Source organism: Petromyzon marinus, chromosome 24 (assembly GCF_048934315.1).
Source record: "Petromyzon marinus isolate PM22_M1 ecotype Great Lakes invasive population chromosome 24, UKy_Petmar_22M1.pri1.0, whole genome shotgun sequence".
Lineage (NCBI taxonomy): Eukaryota > Metazoa > Chordata > Hyperoartia > Petromyzontiformes > Petromyzontidae > Petromyzon > Petromyzon marinus.
In genome coordinates, this window is record NC_133690.1 from 15,748,854 (window position 1) to 15,766,708 (window position 17,855).

At 47.4% G+C, this 17,855-nt stretch overlaps 1 protein-coding gene across 1 annotated transcript; it reads right to left on the reverse strand.

Annotated features, from left to right (window-relative positions):
- Positions 1 to 3,214: 3,214 nt before the first annotated feature.
- Positions 3,215 to 16,837, reverse strand: DERA (deoxyribose-phosphate aldolase). The gene is made up of 9 exons (XM_032960074.2): positions 16,696 to 16,837; positions 13,409 to 13,506; positions 12,841 to 12,988; positions 11,521 to 11,616; positions 10,458 to 10,592; positions 9,776 to 9,904; positions 9,267 to 9,379; positions 7,645 to 7,794; positions 3,215 to 3,507 (listed from the first exon to the last, which is right to left on the reverse strand). Exons 1-9 carry the CDS (start codon positions 16,724 to 16,726, stop codon positions 3,451 to 3,453), a joined length of 957 nt encoding a protein of 318 aa, XP_032815965.2. The 5' UTR covers positions 16,727 to 16,837; the 3' UTR covers positions 3,215 to 3,450.
- Positions 16,838 to 17,855: the final 1,018 nt, after the last annotated feature.

A 17,855-nucleotide genomic window follows, 5' to 3' on the forward strand; every position in this document is an offset into this window, starting at 1 on the left:
TGTTGCCTCCAAGTTCAAGTATATGCCTCCGTAGAACCCACTACACATGTGTAGTGGGTTCTAATTAGGTGCACACACAACTTCTTGGGAGGCAACACTTATTCATTAATAAACACAACAGTTAACTCTTACATTACGCATAGGGTGGTGACCACCGACTTACTCTAGCTAACACACACTTCTCAGATACTCTAGCGTGACCCAGCCAGGTGGGCTACTGGCAGGTCCGCTGACTGGAGGCTTGACTCTACTTGACGTCTTCACGATGCATCTTCATTCTTGATGCGGGCAGCCTCGAACCTCGTGAGGAGGCTGCTTATATGGGCCTCGGCGTGCCCGGGCCCCGCCCCGGCCACGCCTCCCTTCGATAACCCTCTCGAAGCCCCCCGAGGTGTCCCCTAGGCCCCCACTGGAGTCCAGTCACGTGTCCAGCCGGGGTCACAGAGAGTGCCACGACCTCACACCACCCATGTGGCCTCCCGAGTCCAGAACCCGCCCTGACGTCATTCCCGCCTCCAGCCGGGATGACGTCATGTGTGTGTAGACCTGCGTGGTAGTGACGCTCCCCCGCATAGTGACGTCACACGTGTGCGTGTGTACACAGTAGTGATGCTACAATCACTACACACGTGTAGTGGCATAGTGCTGGCTGCTGGCAGAAAAGGGGATCTGCGGTGTACGGCAGTTCTGACGCCAGCAGGCCAGGATATACACGAGGGGGGATCTCGGGGAAAGGTCACAGAAGGGGCCCACCAGGAACCCGCTGGTAGGTTCCAGAAAGGGGGCGTGGCCGGGGCGGAGTGAGGCCACGCTGACCGTATAAGAGGGCCCCTGTGGGGGACCTCGGGGATTTTGGGAGTGGGATCCCCCTCGTGCTGTTCAAGATGGTCGCCATCGTCGCGGTCGTCGCCACTCGATATTGCCAGAGTTCTGTCTCGGTTCAGCACCGTCAGTGTTAGACGGTTAGTGTTGTGTATAGGCTAGCAACAGTGATAGTGTGTACCCACGTGGTGTTGTGTATAGGCTAGCAACAGGAATAGTGTGTACCCACGTGGTGTTGTGTATAGGCTAGCAACAGTAAAAGTGTGTACCTACGTAGGGTGTGTATTATACCGATGGTGCTCGTGAAATAAAAGTCCCTCCAAGTCGTATCGTCTCTGAGTTGTCACTACACAAGCATGCATATGGGAGGGCACTACTCAAAACTCCGCACAGATAACAGGTCGGGAACCTACCTGCTGCACTACCTCAGACACCACCTTGTTGAGGTGGGGGCTGTTGACCTTAGGCACAGGACAGTTCCATCTTTGCATGATACATCGACTCCAGTTCGTCAATGGGCTGCTGAAAGATGGAGCGATAAACTCGCCTTGTGTAGCAGGTTCTAAGCGGGATTGAGGAGGCCTTCATTCAGCAGTGGATAGATGGCTGCTGCTGCTGCACGTAATGAACATCCTCGTCGAAATGATCGGGGGACCGCATAAAACGTTGTTCCCTTATAGATCATAATTTTATTCAGTTTTATTAATTCACGCGAGCCTTTGATTCGAGGTAAAAGGGAACAAATTCAACAGATTACCTTATACCCTCATGCAACATTCAAAAGTTTGCCATGCCAAGCTTCTGATCAATTAAAACACGATTGTTTAATGAGATAGCGATGCGACTCGAATATTGCACGCTTTCATGTACCACTTGAAATATGCTAATGGTCCGTCTTCGGCCACACGTGGTGCAGTTGTGTTGGCTCGGCGGTTCACGCACTGTGCTGCGAACGCGGTTATCCGAGCACGAATCCCGGCCACGGCTAAACATCGGTGGCTCCTTTTCCGCACCAAACTCACTCTGCCCGGCGTGGTGAAGTATGTGGTCGAACCACCTTCAATCATCGGCAACGCGCGGGGAGGCCTTCCGCATAGCAGTGGATTGACAAAGGGCTTGCAAGCAACAAGACGCAACAATGTGTGAAACGCACGCAACCATTCGTGCGTATGCAAAAAAATCCAAACGTCGGTGTATGTTGAACTTCTTTTACACCGTTCGTAGCCAACCGTGCTACTCGGAGGTGGGAACGCCCGTGTGCCCTTTTCCACACTGTTCGTGTCTTGTCCGACACTTCTGGTTTTCCAGCGTGGGGTATTAATCTGTTATGATGGGGCGGGTTTTCGTCGTCATTGAAAAAAGCTGATTATCGTGCAATGCAAAGTGTGCCAATCGCGCACAGCGGATGATGAATTCACGCACTCATGGCATGAATAAAGCCACAACTCCGGGAGCAAAGGTTCTCCTGCAGCGGCTAGAATGGCGATTGCGAACTCGTAAAGTACTGCACCACTGATTTAAACAAATCGTCAACAGGAAGGGCGTGGGGGGGGGGGTCCTGAGTGTGAAGACGCACGAATCCTCAGCCACAAACCTCCTGCTACCTTGTGTACCCTTGGTATGCCGCTTATCCTTTCTGTACGTGCACATCGATACAGCCCTTTTGTCAATCCAATGCTGAAGGCCATTCCGTGAGGGTAATATACTTCACAACGCTGGTCAGTGTGGGTTGGCAAAAAGCTCATAGACGTTGGACCATATCATCATCATGACTATCCATGGGCAGATTGATCAGAGGTGTCCAACGCATATTTTATTTGTTTCCACTTTCCTGTCTTGTACCAATACGGTCAAGTTGTGCTACATCTTTCTGGCACCAATCTCTTATGTCATCGTCGGAAATCCATTCTCCGTTAGGTCTTCCTCTCTTTCTGGTTCCTTCCATTTTTCCCGAAAACACTTTTAAATGTCCCATTTGGGAGCACATACAACAGACCAATGGATTTTGCCGCACTGCCCTCTGCTGACAGGATAGCCCCACAGCAGCCCACAGCACCTGTTTTAAGCCCGGTGGTCACTCATCTATCAATATCCAGGGTCAACCCTGCAGGAGTCACATCACAGTAGACCATTACAACACATACAAATAATAACATCCCTTCTTTAACACGTGGAATGCAATAATCAATGTCGTTGAATACGTAATTACACGCCCCATAGCAATGTACTGTATTTGCTTATTTTCCTTGCTTCCTCTTTGGGGGACATCTTCAGGAAACTGAGTGTGCCCTTCTACAACAGCACCTTCGTATATGGGGTGTCTTACCAGAAAATGCATTGGAGAGCTGTACAGCAGCAAGACCGCAAACAACCAGCAGTGACAATTAACAAGTTTACGTTTGTTGTCTTCATTGGTAATCTTTTTGTTTGCACCTGCATTTAAAATGGAAAAAAAACCCAGTGTCACACGCTGAAAACTAAACAAATGTCAAATTAAAAGGTTGATCAGGGCAGAAATTAATAATTGGCGAGGGTGGTATGACTGGGGACAATGATGAGTGCGATTGGAATGCTGGTGAAGTTGGCAGGCGAGGATTGGGTTGGAGTCCAAAGTCAAGGGGTCATGGGTCAAGCCATGGGCAGTTCGTGGGCTGCGGCGTAGTGGCCGGTGACGTGGTGGTAGATCTGCAAAGACACAGAACGGGGCCGTGTCAAGCTCACACCAAAAGAACCGGGTCAAGAGACTCCAGAGACCAGGATGGCCTCCTTTGCAAGAGTGAGCCGCTTTTGACAATTTTTTGTTACAAATGCTGAAGGAAACAATGCACAGCGATGAAGCGAACAGAAATCGGGAACAAAAAGAACCGACTCGTGTGACAAGTCGAATATATCGCAGAAACACAAATACATGTTAAATCAAAGTTAAATTTTAGTTAAAAAGCAGGTAAATATTAATATTACAAGAAAAAGGATGCATATGCTTGGATTCTGCAATGCATTCCAACATGGATTTGTTCTTGGAATCGCTTGATAAGAAATAATGTAATACGAGATAGTATTGCTACTTTCCCCGCAGTAAGATGACATTGCATGTTATGCGCCACGTGACGCTATCTCATTGTGCGGCTGTGGGGAAGTGGGGGGAGCTTAGTGAACAAAAGAGGTTGAGGTGCAACACTGCAATTGCTTGCTTATGCCCCTGCTGGGGACCTGAGACTGGACATCTGTGAACAAGAGCTTTATAGCTCATCGGATTTCTCCATAAATATTCTGATTCTGATGATTCTGTTTCGGATATCTCTCACCACTGATGTCAGCTGCAGCCGGAACTTAGGTCGCCGGGTTCATAGCGCAGTGTTCTATCCAGTGTGCCACCGCTCCGCACCCTTCGTGAAGAGCACTCGAAAAATATAACTCAAACACAATGATAACCCCATTCATTTAAAATTTGCAGCGGGGGAGCGCGACTGCAGTGCGAGTTTGATGCATGGCCCGAGTAACGTCCCATGACACGACACGACATTAAAGATGTTGCTTGTTGAGAGAGGGCAGCGTTGTAGAACTCCACAGACCCGTGTGGCTGAGTACAAACAGTTCTGGAAAATAAAACCCATGTGTGTCAATGAAGCTGTCTGTAGCCGTGGCAGGAAAAGAGCCAGATCATCTTTTACCCATGTGCTGTCAAGCACCGCTGGGGGAAGTGGTGTTATTGTGGGGCGAATGCGTGAAAGTGAAACTTTTAGTGCTGTCCTCAGATTATTTTGGCAGTTGTAGTTGCAGAGGCCAAACATTGGGCTCTCGATGCGAGTGACTCTAAAATGAAGTTGACGGCAGTGGTTAGGAATTGGTTGGTCCCATGCACACTTATCAACTGAAATGAGTGTCGAGATCGTAGATGACATTATGTATTTAGGTAGTCACGTGCGAGTTAAGAGCAATCATATTGACGTAGAGGAAAGGAGAGTGGGATTGGAAAGGATGTGTCAGGGAATGATGGCCGATGTCCGGGGCTCATGATGGAGTAGCAGCCAAGGTAAGGAACGTGCCTGAGAGGACGTCTACAGCAGAGATAGAGCAATGCAATCAGCTCGTATGTATGAACTTCTTTTGCACCGTAGGTAGCCAACCATGCTAATCTGAGCTCGTGTGCAAGACCTGCATGAATTATTGCATCGCGAGGTTGTGAGAGATGGAGATGGCTTTGGGAGGCCTTCATCCAACAGTGGATTGATCATGGCCAATGATGATGTGTATAATGCAGGGGGTTATGAGAAGAAAATCAGGAGGCGTATTGTGTTAGTAGTGTGCATTTAGACATACTAAATAGACCACTTTGTAAAAGTAAGGATGTCATCTGTAGTATGAAGAGAGGCGTTTGAGGCAGTAGTAATGTCCATGTTACTGCATGAGTTAGAGAGCATCTAGAAATAAACTTGTGTTTATGGAGGATCCTAATTCCCTCGCACCTCCGATGAGCACGGTTGGCTACATACGGTGCAAAAGAAGTTCAACATACACACATTAATTGCACAGTAAGCAACTTTGAAGTTTGTAGTAGAACACAGCTAGATTAAAGGCGGTTGAGTTTGGTGGGGGACACATGCAGGATGGACGAGGGGACAGGTCACTGAGACAGGCAATGGAGTGGCACCCAGAGGGCTACGCAACCAAGGAGAAGACCTTCAGCCATATGGTGGTGATGATGACACCTTGATGGTCAGGTGTCAACCTCATAACTACAGGATCTAGCACAAGGAAAGATGCGACGACGAGGCGTGACGGCATCAGCAGCGCTCTGCCGAGATGACCTCTTCGCCTTAACGCTGCCGCATTAGCGAGTTTTGAAAATCGGCAGTCTTTCTTCGGGTTCGCTGCTCGCAACGAGCGTGCAACACCGGTCACGGCCGCCGGTCTCGCACGCTCCGGCATGAACCCTTCGGCACCACAGTCTTAAATGCAGATGGCCTTCCATGTGCCAAGGGTGAGCTCTATCTAGTCCTCACTAATCAGCTTCAGGGCCACAGCTGCCAATAACCCTTTCACCCAGGAAATGTCGACTGTACGGATAAGAATAAATACACGGTGGTGGCATGAAGACAGAATGTTCTTATCTTTGGATGCTTTTGGTGCTTCATGTTGAGATGATGCCACGGCTATCTCTGCGAGCCAGTGTTAATTTAGTGAACGTTTAATTGAATTAATTAATACATTAAATCCACAAACTGAGACTTAACTAAAATTCCACATGTTGTCGTTGGCTATACTGGGACTAACACGCCGATGAAAAGGTTTTCTATTTGGTATTTGAACATCTTAACACCTGTTTTATTGCCAGAAAGGGTAAAACCTACTCTTATTTTTCATACGCTGATTAAACTGACACCAATGGAAACCATTACAGCCACGGCCAACCCCACGGTCAGCGGGGCTGGCCATGTCGCTCTCGTCACATTTGGCACAGGTAATTAAAAATGACAACCACTGCCAGCACTTTGTAAAAAAAGAAAGAAAAAAAATCTGACACCGACCCATCGCATCTCGCACTGGCTCTTCAGTGATCACGCGCCCATCACACCGCACCATGAGGTACTGGTGTACATGGGTTAGGGAACGTGCAGAATACTCATTAACTTTTTTGTTGCATTTAGTTTGTCGTCCTCCCCCCGCACCTCCGATTAGCACGGTTGGCTACGTACGGTGCGAAAGAAGTTCAACATGCACACGTACTTTGCTTAGCCCCAGACAATACACCATACCCTGACCCAGGGATCCTACGTAGCCTTTGTATAATCAAGATTATTTGCAGTGGCTGGTAGAGGAATGCAGGTGGCTTAATTGGCTCTGCGAGCTGTGTCTATAATCTCATTAATTATGCTTTGTGCGACAATGAGATAATGAGGTAGGGAATTGACCGCAAGGTTATGGCACTGTGGTGGCTTTGTGCCATCTTGATGGTTGCTTCACACTGTCAGGGTCTTCGCTTGCATTCCCTGCTTGCAAAATGAAACGGCCAATTCTATTTAACATATCAGACCTGAGATCGATCACAACAGTACATTTGTCATTCATAATTCATAAAATAATTCGAATTCCTATGTAATTATGGTCTTCAGTTTACAATATGTTGCTGTAATTGTAATTATAATTGACCTCAGGTCTGACAAATACATAATGAATGGACACGAAGTCAACTTCGAATATACAATTAATATCCATTACTCCACGTACAACAATTGTACTTTTTGGTTGTCACCGTAGGTAGCTTCGAGACAAGTGTTTCCCAGCAGCGTTTGTTGTTTGAGCTGCAGTTGCTGCAGCAGATAGTGTATGGAGGGCAGTACATTATAATGAGACGCTATTGACTTTATCCAACTGTTATTCACTCAATCACTCTGGCATCTCTGGGTGCCAAGTGAGAAAAGGGGCATTGCCCGAAATGTCACCTATTATGTACAGCTTGGGTTTTTTTGTTTCACTTGACAATGACAAGGATGCTTCAGATGATGCATATATGTTGAACTTCTTTCACACTGCACGTAGCCAACCGTGCTAATCGGAGGTGTGGGGGAAGGACAACAAACTAAACATAAAAAGCAGTTCAAAAGAAATGTTTAAATCGAGATTTAAAAGTGCATAGCTCCCGTGGCTTCTTAATATCGGAAGAAAAATCGTTCCAGACGGTCGCAGAAGCCATTTGAAAGTGCGCGATGCAGTGACCGCCTTCGTTCGATGTCGATGACGTTGGAAAGAGACAGATTTCAGACACACGGGAACAAAAACAGTGACGAGGAATGTGGACTCTGACACTATCGGCATGCCCACCTGTCTCTCGATGTCGCTCAGCAGCGAGCTGGCACCCAGGCGGAACAGCTCCGGACTCAGCCATTCGTTGCCCAGCTCCTCCTTGATCAGCACGAGCCAGGCGAGAGCATCTTTTGCGCTCCGGATGCCACCCGCCGGCTTAAAGCCAACCTGAAAGGGAACGTTTGAATGTAAAGAAACAATCGGACAGCAGTGTAAAGGCCAACAAGATGTGAACTACAAATATTTTTAATGACAATTTCTTTGAGTCTTATTCAATCTGTACACTGTATCATTTCTTTTAATATATATTGCGATGAGATATTTGGCCAATTAAGAGTATTCCTGTGTATTCAACTGAAATGTTTTTTTCCCCTATGCCAATTATATTCCCATTGTGGCAAAGGTGTAATTTATTCAGATGAAGAAATGTTCCTCGGGAACGCTCGCAGTGAGCAGGACACCCCATTGTGTCAGATATCGGCGCTGTAAGATGCCACAGAACAAGTCCCTGCAACAGGCCCCATTATTTGCACAATGGCCACTCTCAGTGGTTTTGTTTCTTTTCAATTTGATATCAGAACACCCACAATTACACGGGGAAAACACTCAAAAGCATCACACACAGCATCTAAAACCACCTTGCTGGACTGCACCCAACAAGAAATCTTCTCATCTAAACATATTCCCAATGAAGGACCTCGGTGAAATATAAATTCAGCCGCAGTGAAGCATTCCAGGGTATATAAAGGACATCATTTTTATTCGATGGCGCAGTGCACTGCATTATTAACCCGGAGAGTCGAGTTCAATTCCCATCCACAGATAACATCCAGGATATAATTTTTAATTTGCCGGCACAGTGCACTGCATTATTAACCCAGAGAGCCGAGTTCAATTCCCATCCACAGGTAACATCCGTGGCGAATTCAGAATTACAAGTCTATTTCCCACGGAGTAGAATCACCGAGCAAAGAAGCTCTTTTTCAAGGGCGACTTGGCCGGCTGACAAGATCAAAGCATGCCACAATTACGGATGTAACAATAGCAATCATGCTGTAAAATTACATTCACACTTAAACTTTCGTGATTTTAATAGTCAGTTTAAATGACAGAGATAGCAGAACGGAGATGCTAAGAGACGAAACTATGTGGTTAAAACATTTTGGGGCAGCTACATTAAATGCTTTTGATCCAAATTGTACGTGACACGTGGGGACTATTAATGGATAATCAGATGGGTGTCGCAGATTTTTAGGATTGTCTAATGGTATTAACAGGTTAGACCAGAGCTCAGCCACCAAAATAACGATGAGAGCCACTCTGTCGAATTCTGCAAACAAAATTCTATATTTCAAGTGCCACAATGCACGTGAATACAAGACGTTGATCCTTGATGAATAACGTCATGAAGCAGTCCATAAAAAGCCGCGTGCGGCTCCGGAGCCTCAGGCCGCCGACCGCTGGGTTAGACAAATAAAGAGCAAATCTACGGACAATAGCCTTGCTGATGAAAATAAAATCCGTGGCGAGGAATATATCTGAACCGCTCCTGGAGCACTCCCCCCCCGCCCCTTTTTCCAAGCCACTTGGTCGAGGGCTACATGCGCGTATGGTCTGTGGGAGCGAGGTGCGTCGTGTGCCTTGTTCCCAGTGCGGTGGTGGTAGTCGCGGATGGCTCGCACCATCACCAGCGCCACGGGGAACGTCGCGTTAACCCCCTCCTTCCCCGTGGACGTCTTGATGAAATCGGAACCTTTGGCAAAATGAGGGGGATGGGGGAGGGTTCATGAGCTCTATCTCTTCGTCCCCTCCCGCATGCTCTCTCCAAATAACTTACCCAGCCATTGCCTTGTGTCAGAATTCAGAAGCTCAGCAGGGATGAGCGTGGATAGGTGTTTGTATGGGTGACAATATATGAAACAGGTGTTGTAGGCTGCTGCAGGGCTACGTTGTCAGCAGACAGCAGTGCAGAAAAACCCATTGGTGGACTGCACCATGCTCTGACGTCGACACTCCTCGCCTTCGCGAACCTGCAATGACCAGCGTGCGTGACGTGTGGTCAAATAACCCCCACGGCCCGCACGGCACGGGGAGGCTCTCATCCAGCAGAGGATGGAGGTGCGAGGCTTGTACTTGACCACGTACATACCGGCCATCATGGCGACGAGGCTGGCCTTGTAGACGTTTGTGAGACTGCCCAGGTCTCCGACGGCGAGGATGGTCTTCATGTGCGCCTCTCCGCACGCCTTGCGGCACGCTCGGATCTCCTCATACAGCGCTGCTCGCACACAAACACACATGAACGCACGCACGCACGATCATTTGCGTCTTAACAACGCTGTGCTCTTCTTCGACCGTCCAGCCCCTTTTACAGTGGCTGCTGGGTTCCGCAATTCGAGCAGCAGGCAGCAGTTCTCCACTGTTAGTAATCACCATCATATCCCATCTGTTGCTGATGGTTCCATGTCAAGTCTCTGCGTTCTAGTGCCGCCTCCACTCCATCAGTCCATCCTTTTCTTGGTCCCACCCCGTCTTCGTTTAATTTCACCAGCGTTGCCATTGCCGTTTGGTGGCATTATTCTGACATGTCCATACCATAGCAGTGTGCATTCCCCAATTATTTATATTATTGTTCTTCCCATCTTTAAACCCCTTCTAACTAACCTTGCTACTCCGAGTATTTTTGTTTATGACAATTCATCAGATTATTGGAGCGTGGGTGGTGCGTATTTACATGCCTACTTTCGGAATTTTACATTTTGCCGACATTGGCCGTCCAGTCAAAACGCCACATCCCATTTTCTTATTGGCCAGCCTGACACGGTAACTACCTTTCCATTGGCCGGTCAGGGCGAGCGCCCGGCTGATGACGATGTCAATCTCCCTGGCTCCGTCGGCGACGGCCAATCGGATTTCTTCGAGCCGGGTCTTGAGCAGAGTCTGCCCGGCAGGAAACCCCGTAGCCACTGCAAGAGATTAAAGGACTAAATAGGACTTTCAATAACCTTTGGCAGACAACCGCACGTTAGAACACACATCAGCATTAACCAATTATAATGGGAAAAATAATTAGGAGCTCCCAACCAATTACTGGGCGTGTTAAAATGAGTAAGAGAGTTTTACCATGTTGGAAATGTTCCCCTCCATTACCCAATTAGTGCTGCTAAGATAAGATGTTCGCAATGACGAAGAAATATCGTTTGCGAGCCGTTTCACACCGGTAAGAACCGAAATGAACACTTGCGCGCAGCAACACAAGGTCGCACCCGCACGCGTGTTCGATTGCAACAGAATGTATACATTCTCACTAAGCATGAACATAACCGCTGGAGGGGAGTTCATCACGGTGCGGCAATTCGCTTTGTGCGCAGTGCTTGTTGAGTGTCGTGTAACGTGAAAGCTGTCTGCGGGAATAATAAGGGAAAATGTGCCGAAACCAACAACGCGTTTGAATCGCATAAAAGTGTGAACGCCGGCAGAAGGCCAATTATCCCCGCGGCAGATTTCTTCCTGGAAGGCCGAACAGCACGCATATGAAGGTCAGACAGGGCTAGGGACTGTACAGTGAGTGGAGTGGGAAGCTGGCGAGTACAAGTGAGGCGATCGTGCATGGCGAGAGTGAGACAGCGCGGTGAGAGTGTGGTCAGCGTGGCAAGTGTGGTGAGCGTGGCTGAGTTTGTGACAACGGCGAGCGTGCTGTGAGAGTGTGGCGAACATGGCGAGTGTGGTGAGCGTGGCTGAGTTTGTGACAGAACAGCGAGCGCGTAGTGAGTGTGGTGAGCACAGCGAGAGTGCGTGTGCGTGGTGCGAGCGTGGTGGGTGTGGTTTGTGGCAGACTGGTGAGTGCATGGTGAGTGTGCGATGAGCGCGATGGCTGGCGAGTAATATAAATACCGGATGCCACTGGGATGTCGCACCCGGCGGACTTGAGAGCTTTGACAGCGTCGGTCACGCGAGACGGATAAACACACACGGCCCCCACCGTGATCCCTGCGGGAATACAAAGTGGGCAGATGCAAACCCCACGCACGCACGACATCATCACATGCACACGTACAGCCCTCTTTGTGAATCCACACGCCGTGTGGGTCATGAGGGTTGCTTGACCAAACTCCGCCACGCTGGCCAGTACAGGTTGAAGGTGGGGAGCACAGACGCGGGGAGTACGTTTTTTTGTTTGCATTCTGACCACAAGTATTGTGGTTAATGCAGACGTGATTCCTTGTAAAAGGTTTCAGTTTGGTGTTTTAACACCTTAACACAACCTGTTTGTTGCCAGAAAAAAGGGGAAAACCTATTCTGAAATCCAAGACAAACACGTACAACTTGGGCACATGGAAACTACGGTTTACACAGCTCACCGAGGTCATGTGACCCATACTGCCGCCCACCTTTAAAGACAAGTATTCCCTGACACATTTCTTCAATGGGGTCAATGTCCCAACGTTAATGTGAAAATGTGGGCAGTGGTTATGTCCACTGGCAGCGCTAATTAGTGAAAACTCCACATTAATATTACAGGGACCAGTTTTTCCTTAGGAAGCCACTACTTAAATTATGGCACAACGGTACTCATTTTATTGATCTTATTGCGACGTCGGGCTGATTAAAGAATCCAATTCTTACAACAAATGGACCAACACATTTGTGAATAATGACTCCATAGTTCTCACTCAGCTTGCAGTAATAGAAAAAGGTCGCCAAAGATGGAAAAAAAATCCCCTTATTTGATCTTATTCACCCCACTATATTCTTAGATGATAATCATCATCATCGTTTAACTCACCATCATGATTTATATACATAACGCTTATTATATGACTCAGATTGCATCATTATGATGGATATCACTTACATCATTGATGATGATAATGACATCATTCAAAAGTGATTAGATTGATTAAACATGTTAGACATAATGATGCATTCATTGATCCATTGGCTAAAATTGATATGCATAGATTCATGCATATGTGAATGGAGTATTTTAGTATGTATGCAAATGGTATGCGGATGTTATAATAAGTTAAGAAAACAAAATGAAAAATACGCTTTTTGATCGAATCAAAACCACAAATTATAAAAATGTAATCGTGGGGGCAGTGACTCATGAACTGCCCAGTAGTAAACATGTACAAAAAAGCACGCACACGTTTAAGCTAAAATATTCGCCTTGAAATCCAGAGCCACACACACAACCCACCACAGGCCCACCTTTATCCTGCATGCCAACGGCCTTAAGGAGGTCCTCGCGGATCGGCCACTTGGCCTTGAAGCACAGCCTGTGCACGTTGGCCGCCGTGTCGTCGCCAGAGAGGGTCGTCAGGTCGATGCAGGTGACGGCCTTCAGCAGCCACGCTGCCTGGGAGGTCACCAAATGCTCGGGTCAGCAACTTCGCCAACCAACTTCACATGACGAGGGGTTATTCACCGTGAAGGGGGCGGGGGGGGTTAACTCGAGAATCAAAGTGCTTCTCAACCTGGAATTTAGCCAAATTGAGCGCAGAAACTAATTTTATATGCAGTCATTGGTGACCGGGCTGAGACCATCAACTTACTTACACTTGAGAACCTGATTTAATCACAGGCAGCTGCCTGGATTCAAACTCAGGCTCTCAGTTGTGCCAGATCAGCACTCCACTGAACTGAGCCACTTAAGCACCTTAAGTAGAACACGTCTTGGCGAAGGTTAGCTAAACCCAAGTTCTCAGTGGCGCTGGCTCAGGGGCACTGATATGGCCATCCTGAACCCCCTTGCACACCTCACCGCTGCACACCTCACCTGCCACTGCTTCTTGACGGTACGTCGGGCTTGTAGCTGCTCGGCGCGCAGCTTCACGGCCGGCAGGTTGACCTGCACGCGGGACACCCAGTCCAGGTCTGCAGGCAGTGAGCACACACAAATCCTTCCCATTACATCAGTTTCGTTCGTTTAGCCAGTGATGTTTGCAAATTATACTTTATGCTCTTTTCATGAATGTGTGTTTCCACGAATTGTATTCCAACTGAGCTGTCGGTGTCATGTGATGAGATGAAGAATCCATTCAGATCTCGAGTGGAGGCGAACATCACAGAACTACTTCTGAAATCTCTTTATGCTCAGGTTACACTATATTTATCTAACATTGAAATGCAAAAATATCTCAACGTGCTCAACAGCAAAAGTTTATAGAGATGTGGAGTAAAATAAGCGCAATAAAGCAACGGCCATGCAATGACAATTATCGCTCATGGTACCTTGTCACTGCCTTAAGTGTGGCAGTGCAGTTTGGTGGGGATTGGTGGTGGTGATCGTGTGTAGTGTGGGTTGGTGGTTGTTTGTTGTCCTTCCCGCCGCACCTCCGATTATTACGGTTGGCTACGTGCGGTGTGGGTTTGCTGGGGATTGGTGGTGGTGAAGGGGGTGTTCTGGAATTGGGGCCGTGTTTTTGTTGCGATCATGTTGCTGGACTTTCACTTGTGGACTCTGCCGATGCTTCTCAGTGGCCATCTGTTAACCGTACTGTGCATCGACCGGTTGGAGTTTATCTCTGTGCTTGTACAGTAAAAACCTAGTTTACGTCCGGGATGCGTTCCTGAAAACTGCGACGGATATCGAAACGACGTAAATCAAAGCAATTTTTCCCAATCACCAAAATACTGCACGTAAATTATATATTGTCTTCTGCAGAACAGTACATTTCTTTATACGCGACGCAAAGTAGTTTGTGTAAGGGGTAGGTGGAGGCGAAGGCTGAGAGGCGACGGATACGAGAAAGGACGGACGATGCTGTAAGCGATGCAAGTGTAGGTTTAGTGGACGCAAATCAGGTAGCGGTGTTAATAAAGTGACGACGTATTTGCGAAACGACGTAAAGCGGGGGAGACGTAAACCAGGGGTATTACAGTGATGCCATTTACCTCTTGTTCTTATTTCCCACCTCTTTCCCCTTAGCGATGCTACGTTTTCTTCATTTATTTTGTAAGCCACTTTGACATGCCCTGGCATTCAAGTGCTGAATAAATGTTTGTTGATCAGAGGGACCGCCTTTTTCAAAGATGAACAAGCACACCGTAGCTCACCACATTCATCATGAACAATGCATTACAACAGGGTGAATATATAACAGGCTGACGTTTCAAGCAATGGCCCTTCTACAGAACAGAGAGGGATCTACCCACCAAGCCAAAACTAGCGAATGATGCAACATCTCAATGGTTGATTAATTATATACAAATTTCCCATTTGGTACATTGGTTGTTGTGAAATGAGACAGATGCTCGGAAGGTCGTTGAAAGGGGGTTATCACTCAGTGAAGATGTTATCTATGGCCGGGAATCAAACCCAGGTTGCTGGGCTCGTTGCAAAATGCGCTTAGCACTCTGCCACTGCTTCAGATTTTTTTTTAAACGCACGCATGCACAGTTAACAATACAGTTCTTGAAAGAACAACTCCTCTGCACATGTCATGCATGTTATAATTGATTGCCATTGACGAATCACCGAGGTCTCTCTTGAAAGAGATATGTTTAATCTCAACGGACTCTCACCTGGTTCAAAAGTCTCCTACCTCAAAACGCCTATGACCCAGTTGAACACGTAGCAGGCTTTCGCGACTAATATTATCCATAATAGAGGTCTGTTTGCATTAGTTCGCGCAAATATGAATCCGTCGTTAAACCCGCCACAATGCCGCGCATGGCCACTGCGCCCACCTCGCCATCGCTCCCTTCCTTCTGCCAGATATCGTAACCACATGCAACCCAACAGTGGTGGAGCGGTGGCGCAGCAGTTAGCGCATTATGCTACGACAACCGGCGGCCCCAGTTTGATTCCGGGCCACGGCTAATATCGGTGGCCGCATGACAATCTGAACTTTCAGTTTCATTTATTTGGTATAGCCCTGTGAGCCATTCGGCTCTTGAATCGGGTGCAACCGCAACAAAAAACAAAAACATGAACAAGAAAACATATTAAAGTGACTATGCGAAAACAGAACTATCCAGGAAAAACAGCAAATCTTCCAGAAAAAGCACCGTACACCAAAGCTGTGTGCAAAAATCCCAGTGCGATGCAAGTCAAACAACAACAACCACAAGACAACTTAGATTAAAGCCATCAGTCTAACTCCGTACTACAACAAACATGACCAAACCAAAAAACTTTTCGAAATCACCAAAATTAAGCCATAAAAGCAATGTAACGGTGATCATAGGAACTGTGACCGAAATTTCACAATAAACGACATAAATAACATGTACCACCAAACCCTGTAGCCATAGCTGGCTGCATGAGTCACTCCACAACAACAGGAGCATCAGTAGGAGTATCAACATTTTTCAATGCACCTTTAAAGATCAGCACACGAAATCAAAACACAAGATCATACTTTGCAGCGGTCATCCGGAGCGAATTTTTTTATTTTAGGCCACTGAATAGCAGTGGCAGCTAGGGGTGTACAACTCCTCTAGATCAGTTTTGAGTGAAGATCTCATAGGTAGTGATTCAAGTTGCAGTTTATTGGCAATAGCATTCCAGAACCTGGGGCATCAATAGCAAAGGCCCTTCCTCCAGTATTTGTACGACAATAAGGAATGTGAAGCTGGTAACTGAGCGAAGACCTTAGGTCACATTTGTTCTTCGAAACAGAGAGGAGATCCAGCAGGTAGACTGCGGATTTTTTTCTAAGTACATGAACTCGTCCCACCCTCCAAATATTATTCACTAACCGGCGCTGACCATCGTGGTAAAACAAGCCCCACGACCGACACGATGTGGGGAGGCCTTTATCCAGCAGTGGATCAAAGGCTATTGCATGATCATTATTATTACGAACTACTGTTCGTTGCTTAAATCGCAGTTGTCAAGCAAAGGCCGAAATTGCCAAAAACGCCAGGCGGCCAGCAACGAAACAGCACCATGAAAGTTGTAAGTCTGGCAAGAATCAGAACGAACAAAAACCGTCTCGGGAGCGAATAACGCTCAGATGTGCAGCAGCAGCAGCTGTTGGTGGAGCGTCAATGCGCGCCGAGACAAAGGCAGACGATTGATTGTACCGATTTATAGCGAGGAGAAAGCGAAGTTCCTACCGAGTTCCAGTCCCACGTTGCGCGTTGCCATTGCCTCGACCGCTCGCGACTCGACACTGCCGCCTTACTCCGGCGCCTCTTCCAGAAGCGGCAGACGTCTACCGTGGGGCCAGTAACATACCAGAAGTCATCTAGCGGTAGAGAACAGGGTCTTCCAGAAGATATCTACCGCTAGAGGTAGTGTATTCAGAAGCCAGCTACCGGTAGAGGTAGGGCTCCTCCAGAATACATCTACCGGCAGGGATGGACTTTACCGGAAGATATCTACCGGAACAGGTAGAGAGAGATCTTGATAGAGTAATAGGACGCCACCCGGGCTGGGCTGTTTTCACTCCAACGCTGTCCTCTGGACAGTCCGGTCCCTTCACCTGATGAAGGCCACTTGTGTTGTGGCCGAGACGTTGTGATTTTTTGTTGTTTTATTTTTTACCTACGTGACTTTACCGAATAGAACCAAAGAGTATGGATCCATGCAGTCACGAAAGCTTCAAATCTAGAATAGTAATAGGTTTTACCCTTTGATCTGGCACCAAAACTGACACCTTTATGGTGTAGGTATAAAATAAATCAAATCACGACGTTTCAATCACAAAAATAGAATCCGTCCTCAGGTGGAAAAAAATATATAATCCAGCAGTGGAACTGCTGAACGAGTGAGAGAGCAGTTCCAAAAAGGTTATATATGTGGCGATGGGCAAGCAAGCGGGGTCTGAGCTGGAAAGGAACTCCATCCACGGACCCAAGCACGTCAGTTGTGTTAATGGGCGAGATTAGAGATTAGGGAGAGAGGGATTAGGGATGGCAGCTTTACCAAAATCAACAGAGATCCCACCAACCGCCTCGCCACAAAACCTTCTGCTGCTAGACCACCCAGATTGTATGGCCTTCCAAAAATCCACAAAGTAGATACCCCTCTCCGTCCTATTGTCTCCACCATTAACTCACCCACCTACAAACTGGCCCGATTTCTGTCTGAGACCCTGCTTCCTTTCACGGGCAAGCCCATCTCAGCTGTACTTAACTCAGCTCACTTGGTTTCACTAATCAAGGATATCTCACTGTCTTCAGATGATTTGCATGTCAGTTTCGATGTAGTCTCTCTGTTCACCAATGTACCTGTGCTTGACACCATTTCAATCATTCAAGACTTGGTCCAACAA

Coding starts and splice junctions, on each gene's coding strand:
- DERA (XM_032960074.2), bottom strand. CDS start 16,726: ATGGCAACGCGCAACGTGGGACTGGAACTCG. Junction 12,989..13,408: donor CCGTCAAGAAGCAGTGGCAG/GTGAGGTGTGCA, acceptor GTGACCTCCCAG/GCAGCGTGGCTGCTGAAGGC. Junction 3,508..7,644: donor TGAGCGACATCGAGAGACAG/GTGGGCATGCCG, acceptor GTGTCTTTGCAG/ATCTACCACCACGTCACCGG.